Source organism: Panulirus ornatus, chromosome 66 (genome assembly GCF_036320965.1).
Source record: "Panulirus ornatus isolate Po-2019 chromosome 66, ASM3632096v1, whole genome shotgun sequence".
In the NCBI taxonomy this organism is placed as follows: Eukaryota; Metazoa; Arthropoda; class Malacostraca; order Decapoda; family Palinuridae; genus Panulirus; species Panulirus ornatus.
In genome coordinates this window covers 16066194-16080849 of record NC_092289.1, presented here as the reverse complement: position 1 = coordinate 16080849, position 14656 = coordinate 16066194, and the positions used below count along the sequence as shown (strand labels likewise).

Here is a 14656-nt window from a genome sequence, read left to right as displayed (position 1 = left end):
ATTGATTCACAAATTTTAGGAAATGCTACAATTGCCAGAACATCAAGATTACTGGTGAAGCTGCTTTTGCTGGTGTTTTTGCCAAAAATTTCCCAGTAGCCCTCAAGGCCATAATTGAGAAAGGGGTCATTCTCTTCAGCAGATTTTTAACATGGATGAGACTAGATTATTTTGAAGGAGAATGCTTCCCACATTTTTTGTATGAAGACCAGCCACTTGAGTTTTAGCTGTTATGATACCAGTCCTTCGTCCCTCAAACAGCTGAGGTGGAATTCTCTCCTTTCTTTTGTTTTCCCTTTTCATATAACCTTTAATCCTTTGAGAGTCAGGTCTACAAATACCTGCAGAACCCTGATTCATTTGTATTTTCCTTTTCTTATGCCTGAGATGGCCTTGATTAGGGCATGTTTTGCCCATGCCATGTCAGTCACTAAAAAAAATATATGCCTACCAAATCTTCTTTCTCCCATCTTTGTAATGCAGGTACAGTAACTTTCTCTGATGTGGAAACACTTATACATTCAACTCCTCACACTTTCTCACCATCCTCAAGAATTCTTTTCTCCTCTAAGTCTATGAGCTTGATTAACTGCCCTTTAACATCTCAACATCCCATAAAATTTTTCTTTATGACCAATACATTTCATGTCTTTCAAGTCATTTAAAAAATTTACTTAATCTTAGTTTCAAAAATTTTCATTTAACAATGAAACAAATAATTTCAGAGGTAATCTTAGTTTCAAAAACTTTCATAAAACAATGAAACAAATAATTTCAGAGATATACTTTGTCCACTGTCACTATATTAAGTGTAGAAGTTCTGTAAATTTTTCAGCTCAACATACTGAAGAAACATGCACATGTACAGCCTGAGTGTCAAGTAAGTGCCTCAAAACACATTTTATTATTCATTTTATCTACACCGAAAAATTGATCACCGATTATTTTTGTTTTATCTTGTATACCAAAAGTTTTTTCATAAGTGTAAAACTACACAAAATGTAAAATTACCAGCCACACCAAAGTCAGGTGGTTGCTGGCAACACTGCTTTCACTTTTGCTACATCAAATTCTCCTGCCTTGTCATGGTCAACTTTCATTGCAGAAAGAGTGTGTCCTTAAGATCACTTGCCATACAGTTCAAAGACCTACCATCATGAAATAATTCAGGATCATCGGTATGGCTTTCCAAGTCTAGCTAAAAGCTACTTGATTTCCTTTCTAGAAAACACATGAAAATGTGCTCTCATTAGCATGGCTGGAGGAAAACCAACTGAATTATTGCACACTGTCAACTTTGCCACTGCCCAGGCGTGGCACACGGCCTTGAAATGGAGGCACAAAACTCAATCCAAAAATATTCGTTATTAGATGTTGCTCAGTTTGCTTAAATATCTATCTGGAGATGTTAAGTGATTAACGAAGTTTATTTCTGATAAGCCAAACTCATTCTAATTCATTCCCTCATCCACCATTATTTGTAAAGCTTTATTTATGCTTAAGATTTATCAAAGGATATCACTGTGTATGTGATTTTGTACATAGCTTACCACCACTTCCCATGACCTATACATATCCCATTATAACTTGACAAAATACTGCACGCCACAAATGACTGACATCAATACTTTTCACTTTTCAAAAAATGGCTCTTCCAAGCCAGAATGATAGTATCCTCTTGAAAATCCTCAGCTATCTTGCTCATCCACCAAACATGAATCGCAAACACACACCTGCATATCACAGTGTTCAACCAACCCTTCTCTCTCAACAAAACATAAACAACACAAGGCTTCATGTGTTGTACATAAATTCTCCATTCACATCAAAAAATCACAAAGGCAACCAAAAAATTGAATGCTTCTTGAACCTCTCCGGGAAGAAAATTTAGCTAACATAAAGAAACCCTTACTCTCTATACTAGTTCACATGGCTATATATATAAACAATGCCTCCTAGGCTGGTACCTTCCCTAATCCAAACAAAATTAAGCTCTTAAAACCATAAGATGCATCCACACCGCATATCCAACCACTACAGACATATTTAGACAAAGAGGTACTCAATATATTCCTGGTGCACATAACCCCACCCATTCCTGTCATTACCTTAACCACCCAACCCCATCCAGAAACTAGAAAGATTATCCTAGGCTTAAATTCATTTCACATATACAGCAAATTTCCCTTCCATCAGTGAGTATTAGAACAACCAGATAGATTCATATGCAGGTCATCCACCAGACTAAATAGATGGCCTTCATCCATCACTGCAGGCTTACAGATGTGGAATAGATCCCACAGTTATACCCTTCCTCCTTATGCTAAAAACATCCCACAGAAGAAACAAAGCATTTAATTTGCGACTGCCCATCACCACCCTAACTTCAATACATCTTTAATATATCTTTCCAAGATGTGGTGGAATATCTGTATACCATGGGATTCCCTTAAAGAGATCCTGGGGCCAAAACAACTTATTAGGTAATGTAAAGCTAAAGCGAGCTTTGGAAGTAGCAGTAGGATACTTTCAGAGACTAGAAGTTTAAGGTGTTATTACATGGAGATGTGGGTTGAACAAATTTAGAAAGTGTGTGTGTGTGTGTAAGAAAGGATAGTGGAAACATGAAGGACAATTGCTTGAAATGGATTTGAAGAAAGTGCAGAAATCAAAATAATTATTTAGTACACCTAATAAGACGGGCGAGATGTCAGTTTTCCAAGTGGTTTTACTGAAACAGGTAAATTACAGGAATAGCGAGATCCTTTTTCTGAAATTCTTAAGATACCAAGTGTGGGTTAACTGCAAGTGGTGGGACAACCCAGTTAATTCACATATAGTGATTGGTGGGTCTTTAATGGTCGGAATGGATGATAAAACCCAAGGCATCCTAATGGATTCTCTGAAGTGGGTGTGGAATTTATACAGCAGATAGAAAGGAAAGAGGATATTTAGGAAGAGATGAGCAAATTAGTATGATAAGAGGCGTTTATCATAAATAATAGGACAAAGCAAGTATGTATCAATAAGATATTTATTTATATTTATTTTGCTTTGTCGCTGTCTCCCACATTAGCAATGTAGTGCAAGGAAACAGACAAAAGAATGGCCCAACCCACCCACATACACATGTATATACATACACGTCCACACACATACATACCTATACATCTCAACGTATACATATATATATACACACACACACATACATATATACACATGTACATAATTCATACTGTCTGCCTTTATTCATTCCCAACGGCACCTCGCCACACGAAATAACATCCCCGTCTCCCCTCATGTGCGCGAGGTAGCGCTAGGAAAAGACAACAAAGGCCCCATTCGTTCACACTCAGTCTCTAGCTGTCATGTAATAATGCATCGAAAACACAGCTCCCTTTCCACATCCAGGCCCCACAAAACTTTCCATGGTTTACCCCAGATGCTTCACATGCCCTGGTTCAATCCATTGACAGCACATTGACCCCAGTATACCACATTGTTCCAATTCACTCTATTCCTTGCACGCCTTTCACCCTCCTGCATGTTCAGGCCCCGATCACTCAAAATCTTTTTCACTCCATCTTTCCACCTCCAATTTGGTCTCCTACTTCTCCTCATTCCCTCCACCTCTGACATATATATCCTCTCTGTCAATCTTTCCTCATTCATTCTCTCCATGTGACCAAACCATTTCAAAACACCCTCTTCCGCTCTCTCTTCCCACGCATTCCTCACGTGTCGTAGAAGGCGACTAAAGGGGACGTGAGCAGGGGCTAGAAACCCTCCCCTCCTTGCATTTTAACTTTCTAAAAGGGGAAACATCAATAAGATATACCAAATGGAATATGCTGAAGAAGACTAGCTGAAGTAGAGGGACAGAGTGAAAGAATGTTTGAGACAGGCTGTATTTAATATGAGTGTATGGAGACGATTGACTGTTCAGAGAAGGTTCAGCAAGACTTGTCCAGCTTAAAAAAATAAATAAAAACCAAGTTTTTTCCCTCAAACAGATGGTGGCAAGACAATGAAGCACAAGGAGAGAGATTCAGGCTTTGAAACATTTCTTTGTGAACTATCCGATGCCAGTATGAATTCTCAAGCTCAAGATGCTACACACCCAGACAAGTTGGTCACTAACAAGGCAACTAGTAGTGATGACTTTTGCTTTGAAGGAAAGACTGAAAAAGATATTGCAGATTTTAATTCTTCTTCAGCTTATGATGCATCAGAAAATGATGGAGGAATGGAATTATCCATAAAAGAGCAAAATGAGTCACAAGAAATGCTGCTTTCTCAGTGACATTGTTTAGCTTTTATATACATTAGTTTGTAACTGTTGTGTTTTCTGTATATAACAAATTGGGTATATATCATGGAAGTGTAAATACATTTGAAAATTTTTATAATTTAGGTATATATATATTTTGTTTCTGTAGAATGTACTGTTGATCAGGTAAATGAAATCATGTATTTTTTTTTTTTTTTTGTAATTTACTTAGGTTTCGTCTACAAAATAGTGATATACAATTTTGATTATTCGTATGTTACAAATATATGGTACAGCAAAATTAAGAAGTTGTCAGATTAATTATGTGTTCATCCTTTCTCAGGATAAATTTATCCAAAGTCTGCACTAACTTGAAATCAATTTTATGATACTTCAAAAACTACTGTTATGACTGAAAATGAACACACAATGTATTACATTAAGGAGGGTCAATGTTACATAAACTAATCCTGTATAGGTGATCCCACAGAACAATGGTTCACAGACCGACATCTGACAACAGACATCCAAGAAGTAGGGTAAAAATTCATCAAATAACCCAATTTTTGCAATAGTAAAATATTTGACGAAAATTTTTACTATTGTATTTTCAACTAATATTGAAATATTTAAATATATTGTAAAGAATGTCAGTTATAATGCCTTTGATATTGACAGCAAAATTAAATAACCTTAGATCTTTATTGTATTCCAGCCAGCGATGGTGACCTTATAAGGAAAAACCAAGTTTTCAGTTTCTTTTAATGTGTCATAACAGCGAGATATAACAAACTTGTAAGTGTTAAAATCATTAATATAATTGCTAAATACATCAACAAATATAAATACCAGATACTGAAATGGATACGCTTACTTTGGAAGGCTTAATAAACTGTTCACTCCTACCCCCATCCCATTCCACCACCACCTACCTCAGTCCCTCATCACCAGCATTCTCAGTAAGAATGATTAAATATTGTCTGAAATGGCAACAGCTGAATCAGATAATCAAAATTGTATCATCTTAAAGTGTGGCAAGCTACGGGGCTTTGGATATAGTCAGTAGTAGATGTAAATTTTTGGTCTGGAACATAACCTCCTCTTGTACCGGGTTTTAATTATGCTGTGTCATTCTGCTATAACAACAGATTGCCAGGAATGTAACCCCATCATTCTGCAAGGACCCCCATCATATTTTACTTCTTGGGTTATTTAGAATACTGTTAACTATGTTAAGTATTAATATCAGTCTAATAGTGCATCACTAAAATGATTACTTCAACTGAAATCCTGATTATGAATCAGTTAAAAATATTTCATAAGATGCAAAATTTCTGTAATACCTATAAATGGAATCAAGTTATAAAGCATGAGACAAAACATTCCAAAACAACTGATAATATAACTCATTTACTCTCATTTGATAACATCAACATTCAATAAATATTTTCAATAATGCATAAATATACACTAAAAACAACCATACATATCATATATCAATTTCTTTAAGGGACAAAGGTGAAGATTCTTCGGGAAATATCATTGTATATAAGTGGAGATTTTTAACTGTAGCACAGAAACTAGCAAACAGAGAAATACAGTTTACCATGTTTTATCATGTTCAGCACTTTTGAGGCAAAGGAATGTCTGTAACTCAATCAAACATTATGAAATTGCTTTTAACTAGATATATATTGCTGAGCAATAAATGTTAGTCATCAACTACAGTGCTCCATCTTGCTTTAACTCTTGCAAACTGATGGAGTGCAAAATTTATTTTTAAACTAGTAATATGGTGGATGAGGGGGAAAAGGAATGTGTGGAAAGAGATGGCAAAGATGGGCATGGTTTGGGGTATAGTGGTCATGACACTAATGTGGGGAGGTGAAGCATGGTTTCACAAAAGAGAATGTATGGATGATGAATACTTTGGAAATGCAATATATTTATTTATTTTATTATACTTTGTCGCTGCCTCCCACTTTAGCGAGGTAGCGCAAGGAAACGGACAAAAGAATGGCCCAACCCACCCACATACACATGTATATAAATACACATCCACACACGCACAGATACATACCTATACATCTCAACGTATACATATATATATTTTTTTTTTTTTTTTTCAAACTATTCGCCATTTCCCGCGTTAGCGAGGTAGCGTTAAGAACAGAGGACTGGGCCTTTGAGGGAACATCCTCACCTGGCCCCCTTCTCTGTTCCTTCTTTTGGAAAAAAAAAAAAAAAAAAAAAAGAGAGGGAAGGATTTCCAGCCACCCGCTCCCTCCCCTTTTAGTCGCCTTCTACGACACGCAGGGAATACGTGGGAAGTATTCTTTCTCCCCTAACCCCAGGGATATATATATATATATATATATATATATATATATATATATATATATATATACACACACACACACAGACATATACATATATACACATGCACATAACTCATACTTGCTGCCTTTATTCATTCCCATCACCACCCCGCCACACATGAAATGAAAACCCTCTGCCCCCTTCATGTGCACAACTTAGTGCTCGGAAAAGACAACTAAAGCCACATTCGTTCACACTCAGTCTCTAGCTGTCAGGTATAATGCACCGAAATCACAGCTCCCTTTCCACATCCAGACCTCACAAAACTTTCTATGGTTTACCCCAGACGCTTCACATGCCCTGGTTCAATCCATTAACAGCACATCGACCCCGGTATACCACATCGTTCCAATTCACTCTATTCCTTACACGCCTTTCACCCTCCTGCATGTTCAGGCCCCAATCACTCAAAATCTTTTTCACTACATCTTTCCACCTCCAATTTGGTCTCCCACTTCTCATTCCCTCCACCTCTGACACATATATCCTCTTGGTCAATCTTTCCTCACTCATTCTCTCCATGTGACCAAACCATTTCAAAACACACTCTTCTGCTCTCTCAACCACACTCTTTTTATCACCACACATCTCTCTTAGCCTTTCATTACTTACTCAATCAAACCACCTCACACACAAATTGTCCTCAAACATCTCATTTCCAGCACATCCACCCTCCTCCGCACAACTCTATCTATAGCCCATGCCTCGCAACCATATAACATAGTTGCAACCACTATTCCTTCAAACATACCCATTTTTGCTTTCCAAGATAACGTTCTCGACTTCCACACATTTTTCAATGCTCCCAGAACTTTCGCCCCCTCCCCCACCATATGATTCACTTCCGCTTCCATGGTTCCATCCGCTGCCAAATCCACTCCCAGATATCTAAAACACTTCACTTCCTCCAGTTTTTCTCCATTCAAACTTACCTCCCAATTGACTTGTCCCTAACCCTACTGTACCTAATAACCTAGCTCTTATTCACATTTACTCTCAGCTTTCTTCTTTCACACACTTTACCAAACTCAGTCATCAGCTTCTGCAGTTTCTCACTGGAGGATAATATGTGGTGAGGAGGAGGGTTCAGAGAATGAGTGAGGAGAGTGTTGAGAATGAGTGTTGAGTGTTTGACAAAGATGATATATGTATTAAGTGGAAGGGGCAATGAGAAGGGGTATTGAGAATTGGAGATTGAAGGATGAAGTGGAAAGGTCTTCAGTATTTGGGGCCCGAACAAAAAGGAGGGTGCAAGGCATGCATGGAATAATACAGTGAATTTGAGCAATGTGGTGTATAGTGGACCAAGTGCAGTCAATGGACTGAACCAGTGTATATGAAGAATCTAGGAAAACCCTGGAAAGGTTTTTGGGCCTGGTGGTGGACAAGAGGCTGTGGTTTAGTCACATTACAAATGACAACCAGAGAATGGATGCGAGTGAATGAGACCATTTTTTTTTCTACTTAATTCTGGGGGTACCTCACTAATGCAGGAAACATTCAACAAGTATGAAGGGAAAAATAAAACAAAACAGGAGGCTCAAAGGCATGCATAGGATAGAATGAAGTGGAACAATGTGGTATACAGGGGTCAACATGCTGTCAATAGACTGAACCATGGCATGTGAAACATCCGAGGTAAACCATGGAAAGGTTTGTGGGGCCTGGATTTGGATAGGGGGCTGTGGTTTTGGTGCATTACATATGACAGCTAGAGACTGTGTGAACAAATGTGGCATTTTCTGACTTTCTGATGGCACCTTGCTGATGCAGGGGGTGGCAATGCTGTTTCCTGTGGGCTCCTTTCAAACTGTTCATTTCCGTATCCTAGATTCTTGATCTGTGTTACTCATTTCATGTCCATGTTTCAGATGCATAGGTCAGAGATGAGAGAACTATGCTGTCCCTTAATCCTTCATTCACTTCCTTACTTACACCTTTTCCCTTCATCATTCTATTAAGGGACCCAATGACTCTTGTACCCTTTACTGCTCATCTGCCACATTACTCATCCTTCACCAGTACTCAGTTTCTTGCCTCAAACCTCAAAAATGCTAAAACACTCACTTAGCTGCTCATAAAACACTTGCCTCTCATGATCTTTCTTCTCATGGCCATGTGTATAAGAACCAATTATTACCCATATCTCATATATAAATCTAATATTAATTTTCTATCTTGAAAATGTTCTCAATATCATTCCATTCATCATATGGATCAAAAGTGCTGTCTTATCAATGTGTTCCTAATGAAACTACTCTGAACTTTCTCTTGATTAGAAATTCTTTAATCCATTTTCCAATTTTTCCTTTTATACTGTCTTTTGCCATTTTCTTTGCACTCCATAGTTTACATAATCAAAAGCTTTTGCAAAATCAAGATAAGTGTTCATTCTTTTTCTGGTTTTCAATGTTTCATATATGCCATTATAATGAGCTAACAGCTGTGTTTGCATGCTTTTACCAGGCCTTGGTGTTGACTTTTTTCTTACAGCTGAATAACCATTTCCATGAAGTGTCTAAGTTTATATCTGTAAGTGCATGTTTGTCTACATCTATCTACATCTCTGACACCTGTTCCTTCCTGGAACTCCCACAAAGGGGAAGCCACAGCAGTAAAGTCTCCTTAACGAGCAAACTCCATTGGTGCTTCTTAGCCTTTATTGTCATACCCTTTACAGGCCACTGGCAAAAGGCAACTCAAGCACAGTGTTTGCAGAGGCTCCTATTATGGTTGTCAAAATCATTAAGTATTTCATCAACTTCATTTTCATTTGTACTAAACACTGACATACTAATCATCATATGACATATTCTTTTGGGTTCATTTTCATAGCTGTTGCCTCTTTTGACTGGTCTAATTTCTGGCAGTTCTTTTCAATATTTTTGTAAGCAAACAGGACTTCTGAGTTTAATCCATGATTTGAATTTATCTTCTCTTTTATGTGATACCATTATTTCATTGTTTGCATACCTTATTTTTTCTTCTTGTTTTTCTTCAGCTTGTTGCAAATCTTAGTTTCTCTTCCATTCTTTTCTGTTTTGTGGAGTGATTGGGTCTAAAGCTATGTTGTGTAAGTGAGAGTGGGATATTTTGCTTGAATCTTTTAGACCAATTTTTCAGAACATGGATACCAAAGACAACAGTGATACATGGGTGATATGATGAGAGAGAGTTGGGTGGCTCAGAGGGTTTCAGAGGGTATACTTTGTCAGCAAGGGTGGGTTAACAGTTGTGTTAGTATAGGTTTTGTGTAGGTTTTTCATGAATTTCCTGATCATTCAGAGGATATATGGTTGGTCTACAGCTAATTTTTCAGTGGTTTCGTGAGTATGTCCATATGTTCTTTGGGGGAAGGGATGTTGTTAGTTTGGGTTAAGAGTGCTTAATGAGTCAGGGCTGGTGTGGTGTTGGAGGTATCAATTTTCTTTACTATTTGCCAGAGTTCACTGCTATGGATTTTGTGGTTAATGGTGTTGAGGTGCGAGCGTCAGGTATCTGTTTGCTTGTTTATCTTCTTTGATGCTCTATCACCATTTTGAAGCAATTTATATCAATAGGTTTTCTAGTAAAACAGAGGTCTGTTGGTTTGCTGTATTGTTTCAGTCATTATACTTTAGGGAGAATGATTTCATAAACAAAGAGGTAGTAAAAGCTTTGCAGAAGATGAAAGCCAGCAAGGCAGTGGGTTTGGATGGTACTGCAGTGGAATTTATTAAAAAAGGAGGTGACTGTATTGTTGACTGGTTGAAAAGGTTATTTAATGTATGTACGACTCATGGTGTGGTGCCTGAGGACTGGCAGAAAGCTTGCATAGTGCCACTGTACAAAGGCAAAGGGGATAAGAGCGAGTGCTCAAATTACAGAGGTATAAGTTTGTTGAGTATTCCTGGCAAATTACATGGGAGAGTATTGATTGAGAGGGTGAAGGCATGTACAGACCATCAGATTGGAGAAGAGCAGTGTGGTTTCAGAAGTGGTAGAGGATGTGTGGACCAGGTGTTTGCTTTGAAAAATGTATGCGAGAAATACTTAGAAAAGAAAACGGATTTGTATGTAGCATTTATGGATCAGGAGAAGGTATATGATAAAGTTGATAAAGATGCCCTGTGGAAGGAATTAAGAATATATGGTGTGGGAGGTAAGTTGTTAGAAGCAGTGAAAAGTTTTTATCGAGGATGTAAAGCATGTGTACATGTAGAAAGAGAGGAAAGTGATTGGTTATCAGTGAACGTTGGTTTGTGGCAGGGGTGCGTGATGTCTCCATGGTGGTTTAATTTGTTTACAGATGGGGTTGTTAGGGAGGTGAATGCAAGAGTTTTGGAAAGAGGGGCAAGTATGCAGTCTGTTGTAGATGAGAGAGCTTGGGAAAGGAGTCAGTTGTTCGCAGATGATACAGCGCTGGTGGCTGATTCAGGTGAGAAACTGCAGAAGCTGGTGACTGAGTTTGGTAAAGTGTGTGAAAGAAGAAAGGTTAATGTGAATAAGAGCAAGGTTATTAGGTACAGTAGGGTTGAGGGTCAAGTCAATTGGGAAGTAAGTTTGAATGGAGAAAAACTGGAAGTGAAGTGTTTTAGATATCTGGGAGTGGATCTGGCAGCAGATGGAACCATGGAAGCAGAAGTGAATCATAGGGTGGGGGAGGGGGCGAAAGTACTGGGAGCGTTGAAAAATGTGTGGAAGTCGAGAACATTATCTTGGAAAGCAAAAATGGGTATGATTGAAGGAATAGTGGTTCCAACAATGTTATATGGTTGCGAGGCGTGGGCTATAGATAGAGTTGTGTGGAGGAGGGTGGATGTGCTGGAAATGAGATGTTTGAGGACAACATGTGGTGTGAGGTGGTTTGATTGAGTAAGTAATGAAAGGGTAAGAGAGATGTGTGGTAATAAAAAGAGTGTGGATGAGAGAGCAGAAGAGGGTGTTTTGAAATGGTTTGGTCGCATGGAGAGAATGAGTGAGGAAAGATTGACAAAGAGGATATATGTGACAGAGGTGGAGGGAATGAGGAGAAGTGGGAGACCAAATTGGAGGTGGAAAGATGGAGTGAAAAAGATTTTGAGTGATTGGGGCCTGAACATGCAGGAGGGTGAAAGGCGTGCAAGGAATAGAGTGAAATGGAACGATGTGGTATACTGGGGTCGACGTGCTGTCAATGGATTGAACCAGGGCATGTGAAGCGTCTGGGGTAAACCATGGAAAATTTTGTTGGGCCTGGAAGTGGAAAGGGAGCTGTGGTTTCGGTGCATTATACATGACAGCTAGAGACCGAGTGTGAATGAATGTGGCCTTTGTTTTTTCCTAGTGTTACCTCGCACACATGCGGGGGGAGGGGGTTTTCATTTCATGTGTGGCGGGGCGGCAACAGGAATGACTAAGGGCAGACAGTATGAATTATGTACATGTGTATATATGTATATGTCTGTGTGTATATATACGTATACGTTGAGATGCATAGGTATGTATATGTGCGTGTGTGGAGGTGTATGTATATACATATGTATGTGGGTGGGTTGGGCCATTCTTTCGTCTGTTTCCTTGCGCTACCTTGGTAACGTGGGAGACAGTGACAAAGTATAATAAATATAAATAAATATACATATATATATATTGTTGGAAAGGATCACAATTTTGCACGTGATCAATTATATTCCTACGAGTCCATGGGGAAAATGAAACACTATCAGCTCCCAAGTGTACTTTCATGTAATAATCACATCATCAGGGAGACGCGAGAGAAACAACAGTCAGTTGATATACAATGAAGAGATGTAGCTAGGAAGCCATTTGGTAAACATGTGATTGTCCAAGACAGACAACAAGCGTATCATACTTATTATGTGGACAAGAAGGTGAACTGTTCACAAATCTTATCAACAATGAAGTTATTCAATTTGTATAGACCTTCACGAATATTAAGGTTATAATTCTTTGTGTATTTCATAACAGAAGATTCAATGATATTTCTCATGGTACTGGAGCTAGAGTTAATAACTGAGATGGCATTACTCCAGTCAAGACAATGATCATAGTCTTTAACATGATTAAACAAGGCATTTGACTCTTGTCCTGTTCTTATACTATATTTATGTTGCTTAAGTCTAACAAAGATCCTTACAAGTCTGCCCATCATAAAACTATCACAATTTCGACATGGCACTTTACACATGCATCAAGGAGAATTTTCTGGCGAGTTCTTGATTAAGATATTCTTTATGGTATTATTGTTGCTAAAGGCAACTTTTACATTAAAGGATTTAAGGAACATGGGAAGTAAAATTATTATTAAAAGGGAGAACTAAAAGATTCTTGGTGTAAATGGGAGGTTTGGGCTCAACCCTATAAAATGATTTCTTTGCTAACTTAAGGGATCTATTAATGAAAGATCTAGGATGCTTTAACTTAGATCCAATTGAGTATATCTCAAACTCATCAATAAACTCTGGACTGCAAATACGTAATGCTGTGAGGAACATAGATTGAAATGATGATAATTTAACTCTATGTTGAGATGAGTAATAATTGATATATGAGCATACATATTAAATACACAAAGAATTATAGCCTTAACATTAGTGAAGGTCTATACAAATTGGATAACTTTATTGTTGATAAGATTTGTTAACAATTCACCCTCTTGTCCACATAATAAGTTTATGATACGCTCTTTGTCTGTCTTGGATAATCACGTTTACCAAACGGCATCCTAGCTACGTCTCTTCGTTGTACATCAACTTACTGTTATTTCTCTAATGTCTCCCCTGATGATGTGATTATTACACGAAAGTGCACTTGGGAACTTATCATGTTTCATTTCCCTGTGGACACATAGGAATAGATTGAATTGGAACGATGAGGTATACTGGGGTCGACATGCTGTCAATGGATTGAACCAGGGCATGTGAAGCATCTGGGGTAAACCATGGAAAGTTTTGTGGGGCCTGGATGTACATGGGGGATACATTCCCTAAAAATTGTTAAAGTAAAAATTTGTGCACATCAAATCTATTACAGTATTCCATAGTAAAAGTGGGTTTGTTTCAATGTTGAACAACTTCATTGGAAGAAAACCATGAACCTACTATCCCAAACCTAAGGAAATCAAGCAAATATATGACACAGCTGCCCGTCCTGCCAACTGTGCTGCTACTGGCCCTAAACTGGATTTACAACACTGTGCTCTGATTTTACTCAATCTAATTCTGTGCAATAATTAGGCATCAAAAAGCTACACTAATGATAGAGGGTGACAGCTAAACAAGTAATTATGTGTAACCTTTGTTTATAAGAAAATTCTTTAAAAAAAAGTCACACACCATCATGATAAAAGTTTAAATTAATTTGGTGATAAAATTATAAATCTAGTAACAAAGATATGATTTTATCTTTTATTTTGTGAAATAAAGCTTAAACAATTCCTTAACTAAAAATAAAAAGTTAATTAACTGAGCTAATTAGTCCCCAAAGTATAAGAACAATTCATGAACAGACAATAGTCCATGAAGTCAAAAGAACAGTCCACTAAAGTAAAAGAGCCTGTTAATCAAAGGAACACAATTGATAAACTGACTAATAAAAGAATGATTAATACAAAATCATCCTTAACTCAAACATATTTAATGAAATGCAATAATAAAAGAATGCTCAAAAGAAAACAATCAGTTTATGTTGAAGATGGAGTGCTGTCAAGGTCTTCAACAGAATTCGCCGAGTTGGTGTAAACGCATGAAGCTTGGGGGGGTCTTGAAAAATTATGCTGAAGTCGACTGCTTCCCATGAATACTGTTTCTTCTTGCATAATCATTTGCTGGGTAAAAAAGTTGTTATTCCTTCCAAACTGGAAATACTGCATTGTGTCTGGGTCTGTGTTTGATGCTTCCTGGGCCAGTTGGTCAAAGAGTTTTAAGATTGCAAGCCTCTTCGCACTAACTGATGGGGTTATGCTATAGTAACTCTTTCCTCTCCTGCTTCAATTTCTTTTTTCTTCAAGTCCAGCAAGTCCTCAAC

General features: G+C 37.8%; 2 protein-coding genes across 13 annotated transcripts in view; one reads left to right on the top strand and one right to left on the bottom strand.

Moving 5' to 3' along the window:
- Positions 1-4962, top strand: part of LOC139746867 (uncharacterized) — a 25045-nt gene extending 20083 nt beyond the window's left edge. For 2 of the 4 annotated variants that reach the window (XM_071658505.1, XM_071658504.1), the window contains exon 8: positions 4014-4962. In XM_071658505.1, coding sequence (XP_071514606.1) covers positions 4014-4303 — 290 coding nt within the window. In that variant the 3' untranslated portion in view covers positions 4304-4962. Of the gene's footprint in view, positions 1-835; positions 881-4013 lie in introns of all 4 variants that reach the window. The other 2 variants (XM_071658508.1, XR_011712247.1) reach the window with 2 other exon arrangements.
- Positions 1-14656, bottom strand: part of INPP5E (Inositol-3-phosphate synthase) — a 91290-nt gene that overhangs the window by 19857 nt on the left and 56777 nt on the right. For 7 of the 9 annotated variants that reach the window (XM_071658494.1, XM_071658501.1, XM_071658497.1 and 4 more), the window contains exon 15: positions 4474-14656. The exons of the other annotated variants lie outside the window; for them this stretch is intronic. The gene's annotated coding sequence lies outside the window, so the exon portion shown is untranslated. Of the gene's footprint in view, positions 1-4473 lie in introns of those variants that run through there. 9 annotated transcript variants of the gene reach the window in all.